Source organism: Myotis myotis, unplaced genomic scaffold (genome assembly GCF_014108235.1).
Source record: "Myotis myotis isolate mMyoMyo1 unplaced genomic scaffold, mMyoMyo1.p scaffold_m19_p_18, whole genome shotgun sequence".
Classification (NCBI taxonomy): domain Eukaryota; kingdom Metazoa; phylum Chordata; class Mammalia; order Chiroptera; family Vespertilionidae; genus Myotis; species Myotis myotis.
Window position 1 is genome coordinate 29,121,024 of NW_023416322.1, and position 19,298 is coordinate 29,140,321.

Sequence of the window (19,298 nt, forward strand, 5' to 3'; positions counted from 1 at the left end):
CTTGCCCTAGGAGATGTATCCGCAAACATATTGCTACGGAGATGTCTGAGATTTTGCTGCCTATGGTTTCTTCTAGGATTTTTAGTGTTTCATGACATGCTTAAGACTTTTATCCATTTTGAGTTTATTCTTGTGTATGGTGTAAGTTAGTGGTCTAGTTTCTTTTTTTGTTTTTTGCTTGTATCTGTCCAATTTTCCCAACACCATTTATTGAAGAGACTGTCTTGATTTCAACTGTGTGCTCTTACCTCCTTTGTCAAATATTAATTGAGTGTAATGGCTCAGGTGGGTTTCTGGGGTCTCTGTTCTGTTCCATTGGTGTATATGCCTGTTCTTGTGCTAGTATTATGCTGTTTTGATTATAGTGGTTTGCGTATAACTTGATATCTGGTATTGGTGATCCCTCCAATTTTGTTCTTCTTTCTCAAGATTGCTGTGGCTTATTTGGGGTCTTTTTTGGTTTCATATATATATTTTTTAGTATTTGTTCTTGATCTGTGAAATATACTACTGGTATTTTAATAGGGATTGCATTGAATCTATAGATTGCTTTGGGTAGTATGGACATTTTAATGATGTTAATTCTACCAATCCAAGAACATGGTATATTCTTCCACTTGTTTCTATCTTCCTCTGTCTCTTTTTTTCAACATCCTGTGATTTTCCAAGTACAAGTCTTTTACCTTCTTGGTTTACTTTATTCCTAAGTATCTTAATTTTTTATTCTTCGTCAGGGCACATGCCCAGGTTTCAGGGCACGTCCCCATTCAGGGGGCATGCAGGAGGCATCTCTCATCATTGTTTCTCTCCCTCTTCTTTCCTCTCTCTGAAATCAATAAAAACATACCTTTTAAAAAGTATGACAGAAATGTGAGGCAATATAGAGGGGAATAAGTATTTACACATTTTATTTGCATCTCAAAAACAAACAAACAAAGAAAACGCACGTTTGCATTTCCTTTTAACAGAACACCGAGAGCCAGATACAGTGCTAAAGTCATGTAGCTAATAAGCACCCCAACCTAGCTAGACTGAACACTTGCTGGAACTTCAGCTCTTCCGCTCTTTTTTATTGCGGATTATGTAGGAGCAAGGGAGAGCTGAGAACATTTGATGCGGTTATTCAAGGGCCAGTTCTGGGGATCTTTGAACATGAGAGGAGGTGACATCTGAGTAGAGCTGAGTGGGGGCCCAGTGGCAGGGAGAGGCCAACCCAGCTTCTCCCTTTGACCATACTGGGCAGGAAGAATGAGACAGGTAGGAGTGTCAGAAAGGCTGAATTTTAATGGTAACTCCCAGGGTTTTAAGGAAAGTGCAAAGTCCTGAGTACGACGTATGGTTCTTTTTTACGTCTCGCTGCTCATCTAGCCCAGATGGGTAAACAAGCGACAGGCCAGGCAGGGAGCCAGGAACCGAGAATACAGCCTCGCCGCCATTTCCTCCATTCCCACCAAAGACTACCAGGACCAGAATGCCACGGTGCGCAGCACGAACGCAGTGACATTCTATTCCGGGAGCTGCCCGCGGCGCCACCAACCCTGCGAGACTACAAGGCCCAGCAAGCAACGCGCGCGCCCGCGCCTGCGCCGCCCCGCCCCGCCCCGCCCCGCTCAGGGAAACCGGGCCCACACCTAGGAGACTTCACTGGGCAAGATGGCCGCGCTGGGAGCCGAAGTGGAGGCGAGGGGCGGCTAGGGCCGTCCCGCCCTGCGTATTGGACGTATTGGCTCTTCTCGTCCGGGCCATGGGCACCTCCCAGTAGAGCCTTTGATCCGAGGCTGCCCCAGCATTTCGCAGTTCTGACCTGGAACTTCCCGGAGCGCTGCGGGGTCGGCGGCGCCTCGGCGCTCTGACGGCGGCGCGAGCCCAGGGAAGCAGCCTCCTCGTCCCGGCGGCGACCCGGAGCGCTCCATGCCTGCGGGGGCGGGGAGGCGTGGCCTCCCCCCGGGCCGCCGCCTCTGCTGGCTGCTCTGCGCGTTCACCTTAAAGCTCTGGTGAGGGCTGGGCGCCGGGGGAGGGGGAGCGGGAGACGGGCTATAGCCCCTGCCCTCGGGGTGGGGGAGACTGCGCCCCGCGACCGCGCGGTGGGGGGTTCCCTGTTTTCTGGCTTCTGACGTCTGCCCCTTCCCCCCTGTCCCCCGCAGCCAAGCAGAGGCCCCGGTGCGGGAGGAGAAGCTGTCAGGTGGGTGATGGTCCGGGAGGGAGCCCGGCGCCCCCGGGGTTTCTGTCCTGACTTCCTCCCACGCACCGAGAGCACAGGTGGCCCAGGGCGCCCCGTGCGGACCGAGGGCGTCAGGGTGCTGGGAGGTGGGATGGGCAGCACCTTTGGGGGAGTGTTTTCCGAGTGAGATTTGGGGCTGCCTTTCTCCCCTTTAGTGAGCACCTCGGGCTTGCCGTGCTGGATGGCGGAGGAGTTCGTGGTGGCAGAAGAGTGTACTCCGTGTTCTACTTTCCAGGCTGTGAGTATCTGCTCCCCCCCCTTTTCTCACATCTGATCAGTCCCTACATCGTTTTATATCTTGACCAATGCGAAAGCTCATTTAACAAAAGTGCAATAGGAAAACGTCCAAGACTTGGCTTTAATATTGTAGAAAAACAGGTGCAGGCAAGTTGATTTCTCCGAGGAACACAGCCGTTCTTCACGTCCGTGCCCGGGCTTCTGACATGGCACCGATTCCTGTGTGACCACCATCCCAATAGGGTCCTGGTGCCCGCTGTTGCCATCTCCACACATTCATCCATCACAAGAGTCACAAAGGGGTCAAATCCTGGCACTATTCCTTGGACATGTCTGCTACCGTTTATTTTGTTTTTCCTTTATTTTTAATACTCACCCAAGGTATTGATTTTAGAGAGCAGAGGAGGGAGAGAGAGAAGCCTTGATGTGACGTGGAACCTGAAATCTGGGTATGTGCCCTGGCCCGGAATGGAGCCTGCCTCCTTTGTGTGTATGGGATGACGCTCCAACCCAGCCACACCGGCCGGGCAGCCGCCATTTAGTTTCAACGATAACTTCTTGTCCATACATGTTTTTAAAAAAATATCTTTTATTGATTTTTTACAGCGAGGAAGGGAGAGGGATAGAGAGTTAGAAACATCGATCAGCTGCCTCCTGCACACCCCCTACTGGGTTTGTGCCCGCAACCAAGGTACATGCCCTTGACCAGAATCGAACCTGAGACCCTTCAGTCCGCAGGCTGACGCTCTATCCACTGAGCCAAACCGGTTAGGGCTCCATAAATGTTTTTACCTCAGGGGGTGAGCTTTGCTCATGGTGTCTACTCAGCGAGCTCAGAGATACTTGCAAATGAAACTGGCTTCTCTCACGCTTCCACCACAGCCCCTAAGTCTTCCTGAGTATGCCTTTCATTGTCTTTTATCTTTTTCCTTGTATATGTCCACATATGAACTTGTCTTCCCCTGTAAATGTCCCCTTTTCTTTCCAGGCTAATGGCAACTTTGAGTTAATAACCGTGTCCTGTTCATTTTGAATCCAGTAGACTCTGGGACCTGTCCACGCCTCTCCTAGACAGACGATCGCTTTTGAAATATTCTTTCTAACACATATTCCTAATCGTGCAGCCACCGCGTCCACCATCCCCATTAGAACTCTTCGCGAGTTACCTCCCGGTTCTGAGCCGTAGCGCTTGGGCACCTGCCCATTCTGAATAGCAGCCGGCCTGCTTCTCCTCTGGCCCCTTCCTAACGTGTGCTTTGGTCCTTTTCTCCCGGCAGAAAACCACCCCTGAATGTGGCTCCACAGGGTATGTGGAGAAAATCACATGCAGCTTATCTAAGAGGAATGGGTTCAAAAGGCAAGTGCTGTTTCTCCTCTGGAAACCTCCTAGATCACCTCCTTTGCTCCTGTGACCTTAGGTAGATAGTCCCACCTCTTCCTCTTGGTCTGGAGGTAGTATGGCACATTGGAAAGAGGAAGGGATTTGGAACCAAATGACTTCTATATTTATGGCCATTTCTTCTCATTACTAAAATTGTTTAATACCTGCTCTGCCTGCCTCACCAGAGAATAAGTTGGTATATCTGCATGGGGTTTGTGCAGTGTGAGCACAGTAGACTGACTTTGGTTTTCTCTTTTCCCCTCAGATGTTGTGTCTTGGTTAGGCTGAAGCAGAGGGAGGCTAGAGGGAGAGGCTGTCTGGCCTTCCCTGGGAATAACTGTTTCTTCCTACCCTCAGCTGTCGCTCGGCGCTGATGGAACAACACTTATTCTGGAAATTTGAAGGGACTGTCATCGGTGTAGCCTTGGTCTTCGCTTGCCTTGTCATCATTCGCCAGCGACAACTGGACAGAAGGGCCCTGGAAAAGGTCCGGAAGCAAATCGAATCCATATAGCTACCTTCTACCCTTGTATATGGGTCTTAAAGACCCCACCTCCAACAGAGAAAATAGAATGGACTTATTTGTGCCCCTAGTATTTTGGGGAGTGGGAGGAACAAACAAACAAAACCCCTTCCGTCTTCCTCGTCTAGATCATCAATGAGCAGAATAAAAAGAGTAAAATAGTTTCCTTCTCTATTGTGATTTGGTTTGGGGCAGGAAGATATGAAGGCAGAGAGGGAACTGGGGTGGCAACTTTAGGCCCCACTTTATCAAGTACCTATCTTCCCCCCTTCTACTACTTATTTAAAACTGGAATAAAATTTCAGCAAAAAACGTTTATTTCATTAGCAAAAACGTCTGTTTTCCTCAACCCTACATCCAAAGAAGAAATAAAATCACAGATACATAATAAAAGTATTTGTGGTGCCACCTCACACAGACAGATGGCCTCAGGGTACAGGCATCTAGGGCATCCTGATGTAATCCTGAGGCCAAAGAACCCCGAGTGGGAATCCCAGGGGAAAGCAGAGTGGAGAGCCCTGGGTTCCTCATGTGACTGAGGGGTGGGCTAGGAAGTGCTCCCGCTCACATCTCATCTGCATGCAGCACAGTTCTAAGGAGCCCGCGGGGGCCTGTCTTCCCTCCCGTCTTCTCAAGCAGCGTCGTTGTTGAGCCATTTGCACTCTTGATCCCAGGTGGCTCTCCCAATCTGGACTCTACCTCTGGGGTCTCCCAATTTTTTGTTGCGTCCTTGTGAATCAGGATATTTCTGGAAATCACTGTGGGGTGAAGGAAAAAGGGCAGTAGTAGAGTGCTCCCTTGGGTGGGAATTCCTAGACAGGACAGGCCCTCCCTCCCACCTCTTAACTACCTGGAGAACACCCCACTTGCTCACCAGGTCAAAAGTCCTTCCCTGCCCTTGCCTCTCACCTCCATGAGGCTGGTAATCCTCAGACCCAGCTTCTGGTGGACCTCGAAAGGGGCTGAAACTGGGCAGGATGATGAGAGCCAGGGAAAAAAGAAGGATCTGGGAGGAAGCAGAAGACACTTGGGCTGTGGGGACAATAAAGTACGTGAATAGAGGGCAGTTGGAGCCATCAGGGATGGGAAGATTCCTATGGCTTGGGAGTAGGGGTATCAGGACGGACGTGTGTCAGGTGGTGGAAGTGGGGGGAGATGGGAAGTAGACTAATGGTACCAGAACACAAGTGCTGGTCTGGGCAGCTTTGTTGGAAGTTTGAGTAATGAGCATCTGCAGCTGGCGGAGTTGAGTCACCAGGGACCTGGGAAAGGAGGAAGGATGAGTTAGATCTGGGAAGTAGGGTCCAAGAATGGTGCCCCTGTGTTGCATACCTCCTCGAACATGCACACGATGCTTTCACTCACATGTTGTGCCTCTCCAGCTCCTGGATTTTTTTCTGTAGTTGCTGGTTCTGTGCAGAACAGGCAGCTACCCTAAGGAGTGTGGAAAGGCAAGACAGGGTTCTTCCATTATGTGCGTCCCTGGCCTTACCTCCCTTGGTCAGGAAGAGGACTCGGGCCTGGCCCACCAGAAGCCAGACATGTGAGTTCAAACATACTTGCTCTCCAGTCCCTCGATGTATTCTTTCTTCCTCCGCCGACTGTCCTGAGCTGACTGCTTGTTACGGATTTTCCTCCTGACCTTCTTGAGGACCCTCTCCTCTGTCTGGGCCCCAAGGTGTATCAGTCCTGGGCCCTTAACTTACCCCAGTGCCCCAACTCTCCCCCGTGATCCTGGCTGTTCAGAGCCATGGTGGGCCACTGGGTTGGGATACCCTTTTGGGAAGCATGTTACCTTGGTGAGGGGCAGGTGAGAGGGCAGGGAAATCCCTTCCTGCCCCAGCAGATGCTTCTCCTCATCTGTCAGGAACAAGGCTTGACAGGGTAGCTGGTGGGGCACAGAAGATGAGAGTGGGGAGAGGGTCATCCCATTTTTGGCACCCAGGCTGCTCCCCGTGCATGCCTTCTATAGGGTTTTCCATTTGCACTGAGGAATAGCTAACCATGAAATGAAGTGAGGGCAGGGACTTTAATTCAGGGGACCTCCTGAGAGAAGATGGGAGAGAAGAGTTGGTTTTGTCATATCCTTTGACCGCAGTCTCTGATCCACATCTCCCCAAACAGGAGTATTTGAAGAGAATGTGGAGTAGCTCACTAAGGTCGGGTTTGCCCAATCTTCCAGCAGGCAAACGATTCGCTTTTAGCTGTTCCTGTTTGGCAGAGTGTGTTATCCAGTCACCTGTCAATCACAGTGAGCTCCCTGGGGCAGTGGCCCATTCTCCCCTAGGGTCTGATCCCCTCTTTTCAGACTAAAGCTCTGTCCCCTGTCAGACAAAGACCTAAAGAAAAAAGGTATGTGGGGAGAGTAGTGTCTGGTTAATGTGAGTCTATCAACTGAATGACTTGCCTTTCCAATTACCTTTTGAAAAATTTGTGCTTTCCTTTGTGTCTTAGGAATTTGCGTTGCTTTTGCCCTGATAGCCTTTGGCTTTTAACTGAACCATTCCTTCTGTCTCTGCCTTTTTCTGATGCTCCCTTCTTGTGCCTGTGACTATTTGGTGGAACTATATTAGAAAGGTGTCCCTCCCAATCCACCTAGTCAAAATCTGTGAGAATGAGGCCTAGAAAGTTTTATTTAAAAAACAACCGCCCTAGCTGGTTTGACTCAGTGGATAGAGCATCAGCCTGCTGACTGTAGGGTCCTGGGTTTGATTCCAGCCAAGGGCACATGCCCAGGTTGCAGGCTTGATCCCCAGTAGGGGATGTGCCGGAGGCAACCAATCAATGATTCTCTCTCATCATTGATGTTTCTATTTCTCTCCCTCTCCCTTCCTCTCTCAAATCAATAAAAATATTTTAAAAATATTAAAAAACAAACCCACAAATTCCCCACTGTTTTGATGCACAGTCAAATTTAGACGTATCAAACTTTTTAAGGTCCCTCAACCTAAGATTTTAAGATGCTTGGCTTGGCTGCTGGTCCAGCTTCAACCACAGATTTGCAGGGCGGCTAGAACCTGTTCCCTGCCTTTTGCATGCAACAAGTTCTTTCCAGGATAAAGGCAGGTTCCCCTCCTCACCCCCTGGAGGAAGCAGACCAGGTAGCCTTGGGAAGTTATCTACTGTGTTACTCCCCCGCCACCCCATGCAGTGGGTGCGTGCTAGACAATTGTTCCAGTGGAAACATAAATGCAGTTGTTTCCCTTACACCCTGTGCCCAGTAACCAGTTCAATTTTCCCAGGTGGCCTGTCCCATTTCTGAGTCCTGACCCAAGACTTGAGACAATAGCTAAGCAAACAATGAACACAAGGTTTGGCCTTTCTCTTGAGCCCTATCCCTGGATTCTCTCACCCCACCTTTTCCTAACTGAGTCATCATCGCCTTACTCCCAAGTGTTTCTGTCTCACTTATCCTTTCCTGCTTTTAAATTGCCCAAGTCTGCCCTATAGCTCAGTTGGTTCGAGCTTTGTCCCTATATGCCAAGGTTGCAGGTTCAATCTCTAGTCAGGGCACATACATACAAAAACCAGCCATGAAAGTATAAATAAGTGGAACAACAAATCGATGTTTCTCTCTCTCAAATCAATAAAAATTAATTAATTGCCCACGTCTCCCTGGCTTTCAGGCCTGATGCCAAAAACATTAGGGCAAAGACAGAGTTCAGCATCAGTTTCCCCCTCCCTTATCCCAATCTGTGTGGATATATGTGTGTGTATCAGGGGGGATGGATTAGGCCAACCCCAAGACTCACCAGGGTGGCAGGAAGCACTGGGTTTACAGTGCCTGCTCTGGGCAGGATGTGGGCATGAGCATCAAGGGGCACGTTGCTGACCATGCAGGCATCAGGCGTCATAAAAGGTGGGCTCCACTGATCTAAGGAAAGTACAGGTGGCTGGGAGGAACAAGATGGAAGGTACACCCTGCTGGCAGGAGGGCCTGGGTAGAGGCACAGGTCGGGGAAACGCCTTAACTCCAGCGCCAGGGCTGGATTGTCCCCTTCCCACATAACACTACTGACCTAGCTGAATGGAGATGAAGCCCACCGCTGGCCCAGCTTCCTCCTGCATCTTCTCCAGGGCCTCTGTCTCATAAACAACTTCATAGAGGGCAGGAGAACTGGGTGCCTGGGGGACAGGGGGACTGTCTCGACGACCAGGGTGCTCAGAGATTCCACTGTCACTGCCAGGAGATGCTTCTGAGCAGTACACTTCATTGGGATCAATGAAAAGCTTCGGGAAATCTTCAGGCTCACTCTCTTGAAGGCCCTACATCAGAAGAGGGCGTGTATGTATACAGGGAAGAATTCTGTTAGTCCTTCTGACATCAAACCTAGATCCTTCATGCTTCAGTTTCAGTCCTTTCTGTCCTTGGACATGGGGATAATTACAGTTTATCTCTACTCTAGGGGTACTGTCTCAGACCACTTTCCAAGTGTAGGCTGAAGTCTCTTGGGCTTCTTATCAGAGTTGTGTTTCTTTCTTTTTTTTTTTTTTTTTAAATATATTTTATTGATTTTTTACAGAGAGGAAGGGAGAGAGATAGAGAGTTAGAAACATCGATGGGAGAGAAACATCGATCAGCCGCCTCCTGCACATCTCCCACTGGGGATGTGCCCGCAGCCCAGGTACATGCCCTTGACCGGAATCGAACCCGGGACCCCCCAGTCCACAGGCCGACGCTCCATCCACTGAGCCAAACCGGTTTCGGCCAGAGTTGTGTTTCAAACCACCCCCGCTTCCATTCATCATACTCACACAGGCATGGGCCCCACTGGACTCCCAGCCTTGCAGCCCCTGTTCTTGTAGCATAGTCACTGGGACTTCGGGAGGTGGACAGTGGAGTCCCAGCTCCAGGAAGGGTCCTGTTAAGACATCATCTGGGGGCTCCAGCCACACATCCAGCAGGTCAGGGGTTCCAAAATCCATCCTGCAGGGAGGCGTGTTGGGTGGGAGTGTTGCAGGACGATGATGGCTGCTCCCCCCATTCCCGCCCCCGTCCCCCCATCCCCCCCACCACACACACACACACACACACACACACAGCTTCTGGTTCCTCTTGCTCTTCCATTTATTCCCTTTCCTCACCTATGCAGCCCCCTCACCTGTTACCTGGAGATCTCGCCTTGTCCTTCTATCTATGGTTCAGACGAGCAGGCCTCCGGGTCATTACCTGTTCTGAAGATCCTAGCCCTGCCAAGCCAGCCCAGCCCGCTGATCACCCCAAACAGTACACCTTTTCTTCCCTCCAGGATCTTGCATCCTGGACCGGCCCAGCCAAACCCCGCCCCCAGCCTTACACTAGGAAAGTGGGTTGCACCTAGTCGGGAGCCACGGTAGAGGCGCTGAATCTGGGAGCAGAGACTTCAGGCAGGGGTCCTCAAACTTTCTAAACAGGGGGCCAGTTCACTGTCCCTCAGACTATTGGAGGGCCGGACTATAGTTTAAAAAAAATCTATGAACAAATTCCTATGCACACTGCACATATCTTATTTTGAAGTAAAAAAATAAGACAGGAACAAATACAATATTTGTATTTGCATGTGGCCCGCGGGCCGTAGTTTGAGGACCCCTGGTTCAGAGGCTGAGCGTCCACAAACGTGACCTGAGACCAACATAGTCAGCCTCGCCCTTTCTGCCTCAGTGTCTCCTAGCAATAGCAAATCTTCCTGAGGAGGCTCCTCAGGGCAGCACAGAGATGGCTGTGACTGCAGCACAGGATGTCCGAGTGCCTGTTCTCCGGCCGTCACTTTTATAAGAAGGTGAACAAGGCAGGGTTGAAAACAAAGGCGGGAGAGTCCACTGGATTGCCAAGATTTACAGGGGATTCCCCTCCTCCACCCTGTGGCGCTCATCCACGCTTGAGTCTGATTGGAAGCCGAAGACGTAGCGGTTTTGATGGGCAGAGCACTGAGCCAATGGGATTACCGTCTGGGCGCCGGCGCCGCCGTAACTGGCCAGAATTGTCTGTCCAAGAGAAAATGGGGCCGGAGCATTTATTGGTCCCGTGGGGCCTGGGTTCTGCAGGTCCGGGTGAACGCCTGGAGATGAATTGTAGGGAAGGGCAAAAGTTGCGGGAATGTGGGGAGCGGCTTGGTTCGGGTTGGCTTGTCACGTGACTCGTAAACCCAGGTTATTATCCAGGCAGGGAGAAAATATCCTGTTAGCCCGAGTGACAGAGTTTTGCTCAGTCGGCGGGAAGTCGCGCAATCGCGCGGTGTCGAAATCCGTAATCAGTGCATTCTGCTACTGATGAAGAACGGCAGTTATACATACACACAGGGACTGTTGACTAACGGAGGGAGAGAAACAGCAATTTGTTGTTCCATTTATTTATGCATTCATGGCTTGATTCTTGTGTGTGTGCCCTGACTGAGGACTGAACCCACAACTTTGGCATATGGGGATGACGCTCTAATTGAGCTACCCGTCCAGGGCAGGAATTCATTTTATTTTATTTTTATTTTTATTTTTTTAATATATTTTATTGATTTTTTACAGAGAGGAAGGGAGAGAGATAGAGAGTTAGAAACATCGATGAGAGAGAAACATCGATCAGCTGCCTCCTGCACATCTCCTACTGGGGATGTGCCTGCAACCCAGGTACATGCCCTTGACCGGAATCGAACCCGGGACCCTTTAGTCCGCAGGCCGACGCTCTATCCACTGAGCCAAACCGGTTCGGCAGGAATTCATTTTAAATAAAATAATGAGGCTATAGTGATATAGGTATTTTCATTTGCCTGCCTCCCTAATAATACGTCGGATAAAAACAGGAAAGTTTGGGGTGTGGATCTGGAATTCAAACTGGTATTATCGTGAACATTTGAGTGGGCTGAAGGTAAAGACAGGAACAGGACCTATTTACTGGGTAATTCAGGAACTTTCTCAAGATTACTCTGTAAGTAGTTTAACCAAATTTTAGGCGCCTGAGCCCATATTCCTTGCACTACACTAAACTACCTTGCTGGAACTTTCTCAAATTTCCCCCGTGTCTTTGCCTGCTCATCCTGCATCTTGCTCAAGTAATGAAAAGACAAAGCAGGTTCCTAGGTTGATGCAGAGCTCCAAGGAAAACAGAAATGTCCCTGCTTAGATTTTTCCCAGAGCAAGAGAGCTTTCAAAGGGTTTCCTCCCCGCTGCATGTGCAGAGATAATTAGTGGAAAATATAGTCAGCTTCCACTAATGTTACAACTGAAAGGAACCTCTGGCATCATCTGCTAGTCTACCTTCTCTCTTCCACCAGATGTATCAAGCTCCCAAGAGGGAAATCACACACCAAATTCAGGTGGAGCTGGAACTAGTACCTAGGTGTCCTAACTCCCAGTCCATGATTCTTTCTTAATATTACTAATTACCAATAACCTTAAAAGCATAATTTGCCATAAACAAACCATAGTGTGCATAATATTCCCTCAAACAATCTGGAGTAGCTTCTAATAGTCATTTTAATTAAGAGCTTGGAAGAGTAATGATAATTATTATAAATGATGAGACACTAGTACCCCATTTCATTTACATCCTGATCTTAGAGTCTATATGATTCCTTCCTCCTAGACTACATCCCTCAAGAAGTCCTCACAGTCCTATCTGGTTTGGCTCAGTGGATAGAGCGTGGGCCTGTGGGCTGAAGGGCCCCTGATTCAATTCCAGTCCAGGGCACATGCCCAGGTTGCAGGCTCGATCCCCAGTAGGGGGCATGCAGGAGGCAGCTGATCAATGATTTTATTTATTTATTTATTGTCTAAAGTTTTACATATGTCTCCTTTTCCCCCAATGATCAATGACTTTTTCATCATTCATGTTTCTATCTCTCTTTCCTCTTCCTTTCTCTCTGAAATCAATATATATGTACCTGGAGTTTCATCCTTATATGTAGTCGCTGGCAGGAAACTTTTGTCGTCAGTGGACTTGGGGGCTGAGTCGGTGGCTTGGAAGGCACATGGAATGCAGGTGTGTGCTCAGGTGTTGTTAGGACAGTTTCAGTTCCTTATATGGTCTGATTCCTGGTGTCCAGGAAAATATATATATATATATATATATATATATATATATATATATATTGCGGTTTGGATCCCCTGACCTTTCCTCCCTAGAGATAACATCTGGGCCTCAGTTGTATTTCCGCTCCAGGTCCAGATAAGCAACAAAACTAGCCACAGGGGGCATCAGGCCCAGCTGCATTGAATAATAAAGAAGTCCGCACATTCCCCCTTTTCTTAAGGAAGTTGCTGGCTTTCATTTCCAAAGGCATCACTTGGTCCCTTCTGTCGGTCATTGCAGGCTAAATAACCATCTCAGATGGTGGATAAAGAAAAAATGATTTTATTTAGGAAAAGGGGATGAGGGATGGGATACCCAAAGGGAAGGGCTGCACAGCACTGAGCCAAGGGGACATTGGGTCGATGATGGCAGCACCCAGGAGCTGCAGTTTCATCCTTCTATGTAGTCGCTGGCAGGAAACTTTTGTCGTCAGTGGACTTGGGGACTGAGTCGGTGGCTTGGAAGGAGATGGAATGCAGGTGTGTGCTCACGTGTTTTTAGGACAGTTTCAGTTCCTTATATGGTCTGATTCCTGGTGTCCAGAAAGCTTTTCCTGGCCTTTGTCTCCTGTGGCAGGAAGTTTACAAATGGCCATTATATTGTCCTATAGTCCTAACACAATCAGGCCTTTTCACCTTTGCAAAGAAGAATAGGCTGAGCCCCTTCTTTATTTTGCTTTGTCCCCTTCTCTCTCATGAGGCTAGAAGAGGATTCTGATAGCACAAGGATGTGGGCCAAGAGGATATAGTAAGACCCAAACTGCAAGGGAACATTTGGGTAAATTACAGAGGTAGAAAAAGTAATTCCTAGAAGAAATGGATTTAGCAAACAAGCTCTAGAGGTAAAGTTAGGGCCCTTGGAGCTTGGGAGTGAGGAAGCTTGGGGGGATGAAGAAGGGGCTGGAAAGGGAAAGTCATGGGCATGTTCTGGGGAGGGAGAGTGCGTGCACAGTCCTCCATCCTGCGGGTCTTTTTTTTTTAAAATATATTTTTTTATTGATTTTTTACAGAGAGGAAGGGAGAGAGACAGAGAGAGTTAGAAACATCCATGAGAGAGAAACATCGATCAGCTGCCTCCTGCACATCTCCTATTGGGAATGTGCCCGCAACCCAGGTACATGCCCCCGACCGGAATCGAACCCGGGACCCCTCAGTCCGCAGGCCGACGCTCTATCCACTGAGCCAAACTGGTTTTGGCCTGCGGGTCTTAAGGAAGGAGATTTTAGGGGTGGTCCCAGGGAAAGATCTTAATAAAATATTCAGTAGTTTTCCAGGTGTGTCCTTTCAGGGTTGTGGTCTCCACTGATTGATTGGCCAACAAGGGGGTGGGGGGTCATTAGTCAATGTAGCTGCGCCTGAAGTCCCCTGTGGCTAGTTTTGTTGCTTATTCAGTGGTTCTCAACCTTCTGGCCCTTTAAATACAGTCCCACATGTGGTGACCCAACCATAAAATTATTTTCATTGCTACTTCATAACTATAATGTTGCTATTGTTATGAATTGTAATGTAAACATCTGATATGCAGGATGGTCTTAGGTGACTCCTGTGAAAGGGTCGTTCGACCGCCAAAGGGGTCTCCACCCACAGGTTGAGAACCGCTGGCTTATCTGGACCTAGAGCTGAAATAGAACTGAGGCCCAGATGTTATCTCTAGGAGGAAAGGTCAAGGGATCCATACCGCACGACCAGTGATATGCTAAGGAAGGGAAAGGCACGAGGCGAGGTCCACCCTACACTTAATTATCCATTGCTAGGCACCTGGAGCTTTCCATCCTGGTAACCTTTTGTTTTACTCCTCACCCCAGGATATTTTTGCATTGATTTTTAGAGAGAGTGTGTGTGTGTTGGGGGGGGGGGGGAGGGTGGAGAGAAACATCGGTGTTAGAGACATGGATTGGTTCCCTCCCGCTTGGTCAGGGAGGGGGGAGGGGGGATCTACCCTGCAACTGAGGTTCGTGCCCTTGGCTGGAATCGAACCCAGGACCCTTCAGTCTGGGCCAACGCTCTATCCACTGAGCAAACAGGGTTGGGCCCTGGTGACCCTCTGTACCTGGCCCATCCTCCTGCTCTGCTCACGTCTAACTGCCCGCCACACTAAGAAGGTAAGGCTTCCCCTTTGGCGCCGGGGTGCACCGAAGGGGTCCAAGACCAGGCAGTCATACTCAGAGGAGTAAGGCGGAGGACCAGGGCCTGCGGGGTGCGTATGGGACATCAGCCATGTCCGCGAGGTTTCTAGCATTCTCTTTTAGAACGTCCAAAAGACCAAAGCCTCTGCTGAGCAGCCGGCTTCCGCCCATCAGAATTCCAGCGCAGCAGCCCGGGCCCTCAGCCCCTCGACCTTCCCTCCAGCTCCTTCCCAGGCTCCGGCACATTTCCCCCGGTCTCCGCCTCCACCCAGCTCCCGCTGCCCGTCTCTGATTGGCCCTAGGCCCGTCACTCCCGGCCTGGTCCCGCCCCCCAGGAGCAGTCATTGGCGGCGGGGGCTGGTACGCGGCGGCTGTGGGGGTGGAGGGTGAGCGGAGCGCTGGGGGAGGCGGGAATTCCCGACCGGAGGCCGGAACCCGGCGGGGGCCATGGAGTGAGACCCTCGCGAGGTGAGCGCGGCTTTCCTGGGGGTGGGATTCCCGTGGGCCGCCCCGGCCGGGGCCTGGGAGCTGGAGTTCGGGTTCTCACACACTTGGGCTTTCCGGAACGCTGGCGGCCAGGGACCCCGCCTCCCGCAGCCGGGACTTCAGACACCGCCCTCGGTGGTTGTGCCAGCCCGTCCCGGGACCCCAGACCCCGAGGGCCTGTGGCTTAAAGTGGCCTCTGTCCGTCTTCGGGGGCATGGCGCCGGGGGAACGGGAGCGGGAGAGCCGTCCGGCAGCCGGGCTCTCCTTGTTCTTTCTGGGGGTCCACGGAGCTACCCGTGCGACATCTCTGCACAGCCCCGAACCCCGCTCGGCTCCTCCGTTCCTTCCACCAAGGGGCCTGGCCTCCACTTTTCTTCCAGGGCCCCGGCTCCCCCGTTCTCTGGGAGCTGCAGGCGAAAGCGCAAGGAGATGGCTGCACAGTCCTCGTGCCCCCGTTTCCCCCTTGCTGGGCCCCTGGATAGTCACTGGGAAGGGACCAAGGGGAAGGAGGACTGTGCCCCTGCAGGAGGGGATGAGTCACACGGGAAGGTCAGAAAGCGCCGGCCCCGGGAGCTGCGCTCTGCCTCCCCGGCGCCCCTGACATGACCATTCCCCCCCGCGCGCTCTTCCTAGGTCTGAGAGTCACTGGAGCAGCCGGCCACCATGGGGCCCTGGGGAGAACCAGAGCTCCTGGTGTGGCGCCCAGAGGCAGTGGCCTCGGCTCCCCCACTGCCTGTGGGCCTGGAGGTGAAGTTGGGGGCCCTGGTGCTCCTGCTGGTGCTCACGCTCATCTGCAGTCTGGTGCCCATCTGTGTGCTACGCCGACCGGGAGCCAGCCCCGAAGCCTCAGGTAAGGCGCTCCTTGTCCTTGCTGCCGCGGATGCTTGGGGTGGGGAAGGCTCTGGGGCCGAGGACGGTGGCTTAAGGAGGGGAAGGGGAGAGCGACCGATGCTTGGGTTGGGCCTGGAGGGGGTTCCCTTGCTCATTCCCTTCGGCCTTCACTCCTGCCCAGCCTTCCGCCAGAAAGTCCTGAGCCTGGTAAGCTGCTTTGCCGGGGGTGTGTTTCTGGCCACCTGTCTCCTGGACCTGCTGCCCGACTACCTGTCTGCCATAGACGAGGCCCTGGCAGCCCTGCACGTGACGGTGAGCACCGGCTGCCTGCGTGTGAGGCTGTGTGTGTGAGTTGCATGCCTCTAGGAGAGCTGGCATGTATGGATCTGTTCCTGTGTTACTCTGCGACTGTGTGGAAGGCACTTGGATGTGAACCTGTGAATTGTGGTTCTTAGTTATGGGGCGTAACTTCTCTTGGGGGTTCCCCCCAGTCCCTATGTGACCCTTTGGAGCAGTGTGAGGAGCCTTGTTACCCGGTATATGACCTACTCTGTGGGTTTCTCAGTTCAGCCTCTGGGAAGTTAACAGCATTCCAAGAATGATCTTCACTCCCTCACCACTTCCCTGAGGGGTTGGAGAAAGAGGTCTGTACAGGCTTGGGAGGCAATCCCAGGTGCTTGGTGTTGCTGACCAAAAGGGCCCAAATAAGTAGGCTCTGGGGAAGATAATTCCAAAGCGTAGGAAAGTCTCATGGGAAAAACTGAGACAGTTGCAGGGGAGGGGGGAGGGTGCGAGGATGGCACCCTGGGCTCTTCCTCTATTTCCCTAAGAATGAGGAAGTAACACTGGGCAGAATCTGTGTGTCTGACTGAGTGACCTGTTTCTCCCTGTGACTTAAGCCTGAATGTTCCTGCAACAGTGTGCGGCTCTGTGTGAGCATTTGGGAAGGCGGGAGAATGTGGGACTCTGTGTGCTTACATGTGACACTTTGTATATGTCTACACTAATGTCATTCAGTGACTCTGAATTGGGAGTGCTTTTGCCCCTCCCCCAAAAAACTTTTGATAACGTCCAGGGACACTTTGGTTGTCACAGCTTAGGGAGGGAGGGCGTTGTGCTGCTGCTGACATCTAATGGTTAGAGACTAGGGAGGCTGTGCACAGGACAGCTCTCCACAACAAAGAATTATGTAGTCCCAAATGTTTATAGTGCCAAAGCTGGAAAATCTTGTTTACATGTAACACTGTGACACCAGGATCTGTGTGATTGTGTGTCATTCTGTGTCTGTGTCACCAAGTGACTCTGTATCTGTGTGACCAAGAGGGGCCATGTGTCTGTGTGGACCCCCCCCCCCATCTCTGTGCCTGGGACTTCATTGGACTCTGCACCTGACTCATGTTCCCCATACTTGGTCTGTCTCTTAAACTCCTTGTTGCCTTCTCTGCCCACAGCTTCAGTTTCCCCTACAAGAGTTTATCCTGGCCATGGGCTTCTTCCTGGTCCTGGTGATGGAGCAGATCACGCTCGCTTACAAGGAGCAGTCGCTGCCACCACCTCGAGAGGAGACAAGGGCGCTGCTGGGAACAGTGAATGGTGGGCCACAGCACTGGCATGATGGGCAAGGCCTCCCACAGGCAAGTGGAGTTCTGGCAGCTCCCTCAGCCCTGCGTGCCTGTGTACTGGTCTTCTCCCTGGCTCTGCATTCGGTGTTCGAGGGGCTGGCGGTGGGACTACAGCGAGACCGGGCCCGGGCCATGGAGCTGTGTCTGGCTTTGCTGCTCCATAAGGGTATTCTGGCCGTCAGCTTGTCCCTGAGGCTGCTGCAGAGCCACCTGCGAGCAAGGGTGGTGGCTGGCTGCGGCATTCTCTTCTCATGCATGACACCTCTGGGCATTGGGCTGGGCGCAGCTCTGGCAGAGTCAGCCGGCCCACTGCACCAGCTGGCCCAGTCTGTGCTGGAGGGCATGGCAGCTGGCACCTTTTTCTATATCACTTTCTTGGAAATCCTGCCCCAGGAGCTGGCCACTGCTGACCAGAGGATCCTCAAGGTCATTCTGCTCCTATCAGGCTTTGCCCTACTTACTGGCCTACTCTTCATCCAAGTCTAGGAGGCTCCAAGAGGGGCGGGGGAGATTGGGTACCAGGTGCCCTTGACCCACCTCCCCTCCTCAGGAATGGGGAAGGGAAGTATTGAGGTCCAGAGAGTTCTCTGAGAGGTGAGGGTGGAGCTTTTGGGACAATTTGACCAATGGGAAAGAAGTGGGTAGACAAAAGTCTGGTCCCCAGGCTCAAGGGACAAGGCATGATCAAGTCACTAGAGACATGATCAAGAGACATTAGTATTAGGGAAGACATTGCACGCTAGAATTGGGCAGACACTACACAGGGACAGACTGACACTGGGGAGGCTTTGGGATGGAAGTAGAGAGAACACAGGCCCAGAGTCAGCAGTTCTCTTGCTTCTAGCCCATTTCATCCCCCTGTCATTTGGAGTAGATCCCTCCTAATTTTCTTAGCTCCTACTCTCACACCTGTCTCCTTTCCTTCTCCCAAGACACTAGTGCCAAGTGGCCTCTTCCTGCCAGTATTGGTACCTTCTCTGGCTTCTCCAGTTCTGCTCACTCTATTTTTAAAGTGCCAAATAAAATGCCCTCCCTTTTTCTCAAAGCACAGTGATGTACTGAGCCCTGCTCAGCACCTCAGTGAAGGGGTCGTCCTCTTGCTCCTTATTTTAGTCCCAGATTCTGGGGTGGGGCAGAAATGTTTGTTGAGTTGGGGTGGAGGGAGGGTTGGTAGATCCGAGGGCCCTACCATTGCTGCACTCTAGGAATACTGAACATGGATATATGGTGCCCCATATGCCACAGATGATAAACATTGAGCTGCCAAAACTTTTATACCATAGGAGCCCAAGGGGGGGTGGGGAATGTTCACCCCCAGGGTTATTGGGGGGGGGGGGGTAGGGCTGGGCACAGGGCCATATTCTCTAGACTCTATTTTACTTACTGATCTGTTTTGGGACATGTTCCCCAAATAAAAGATGTTTCTCTACTTCTGTATGGAATCTGATTCTTTTGTATTGGGAAAGGGGTGGGCGGGCAAGTGGCTAGCCTGAGGGCCTGCGTCCCACATGTTTACCGTTGTTTCAGTAGTCTCCCTGGTCTCACTGTTTTCATTCAGGCCCTTCTACCCTTCCCTGAAGATGACATTTTCCCTCTTTTGTCTCGTCCTTCTTCCCTCCCTGTCTCCACCCCTTCCCTCTCCTCTCCTTTTCCTTTCCTCCTTACTCCCTCTCCCCTTCGCTTTCCTAGGCTCCGGGCTAATGTAAAACTACTTTTCCCAGCTTGCCGCGCGCAGGGAGGAGCCGAGTGGGAGGAGCAAAGTCCCCAGTACCCCGAGTCAACAGGGCTGCTGGGAATTGGTGTCCATTTCCTTTCCGTACTGCGTGGTTGG

General features: G+C 51.4%; 3 protein-coding genes across 3 annotated transcripts; 2 read left to right on the forward strand and 1 right to left on the reverse strand.

Annotated features, from left to right (window-relative positions):
- Nucleotides 1-1,617: 1,617 nt before the first annotated feature.
- On the forward strand, nt 1,618-4,525 carry JTB (jumping translocation breakpoint). The gene is made up of 5 exons (XM_036343456.1): nt 1,618-1,994; nt 2,145-2,182; nt 2,377-2,459; nt 3,736-3,815; nt 4,197-4,525. The coding sequence occupies exons 1-5, from the start codon at nt 1,912-1,914 to the stop codon at nt 4,351-4,353; spliced, it is 441 nt and encodes a 146-aa protein (XP_036199349.1). The 5' UTR covers nt 1,618-1,911; the 3' UTR covers nt 4,354-4,525.
- CREB3L4 (cAMP responsive element binding protein 3 like 4) lies at nt 3,217-9,786 on the reverse strand. The gene is made up of 10 exons (XM_036343457.1): nt 9,465-9,786; nt 9,118-9,289; nt 8,382-8,628; nt 8,115-8,236; nt 6,158-6,250; nt 5,922-6,028; nt 5,728-5,796; nt 5,540-5,624; nt 5,272-5,368; nt 3,217-5,120 (listed from the first exon to the last, which is right to left on the reverse strand). The coding sequence occupies exons 2-10, from the start codon at nt 9,286-9,288 to the stop codon at nt 4,927-4,929; spliced, it is 1,185 nt and encodes a 394-aa protein (XP_036199350.1). The 5' UTR covers nt 9,289; nt 9,465-9,786; the 3' UTR covers nt 3,217-4,926.
- Nucleotides 9,787-14,863: 5,077 nt separating this feature from the next.
- On the forward strand, nt 14,864-18,731 carry SLC39A1 (solute carrier family 39 member 1). Its single transcript, XM_036342850.1, has 4 exons — nt 14,864-14,996; nt 15,648-15,864; nt 16,027-16,157; nt 17,297-18,731. The coding sequence occupies exons 2-4, from the start codon at nt 15,678-15,680 to the stop codon at nt 17,951-17,953; spliced, it is 975 nt and encodes a 324-aa protein (XP_036198743.1). The 5' UTR covers nt 14,864-14,996; nt 15,648-15,677; the 3' UTR covers nt 17,954-18,731.
- The last annotated feature ends 567 nt before the right edge of the window (nt 18,732-19,298 follow it).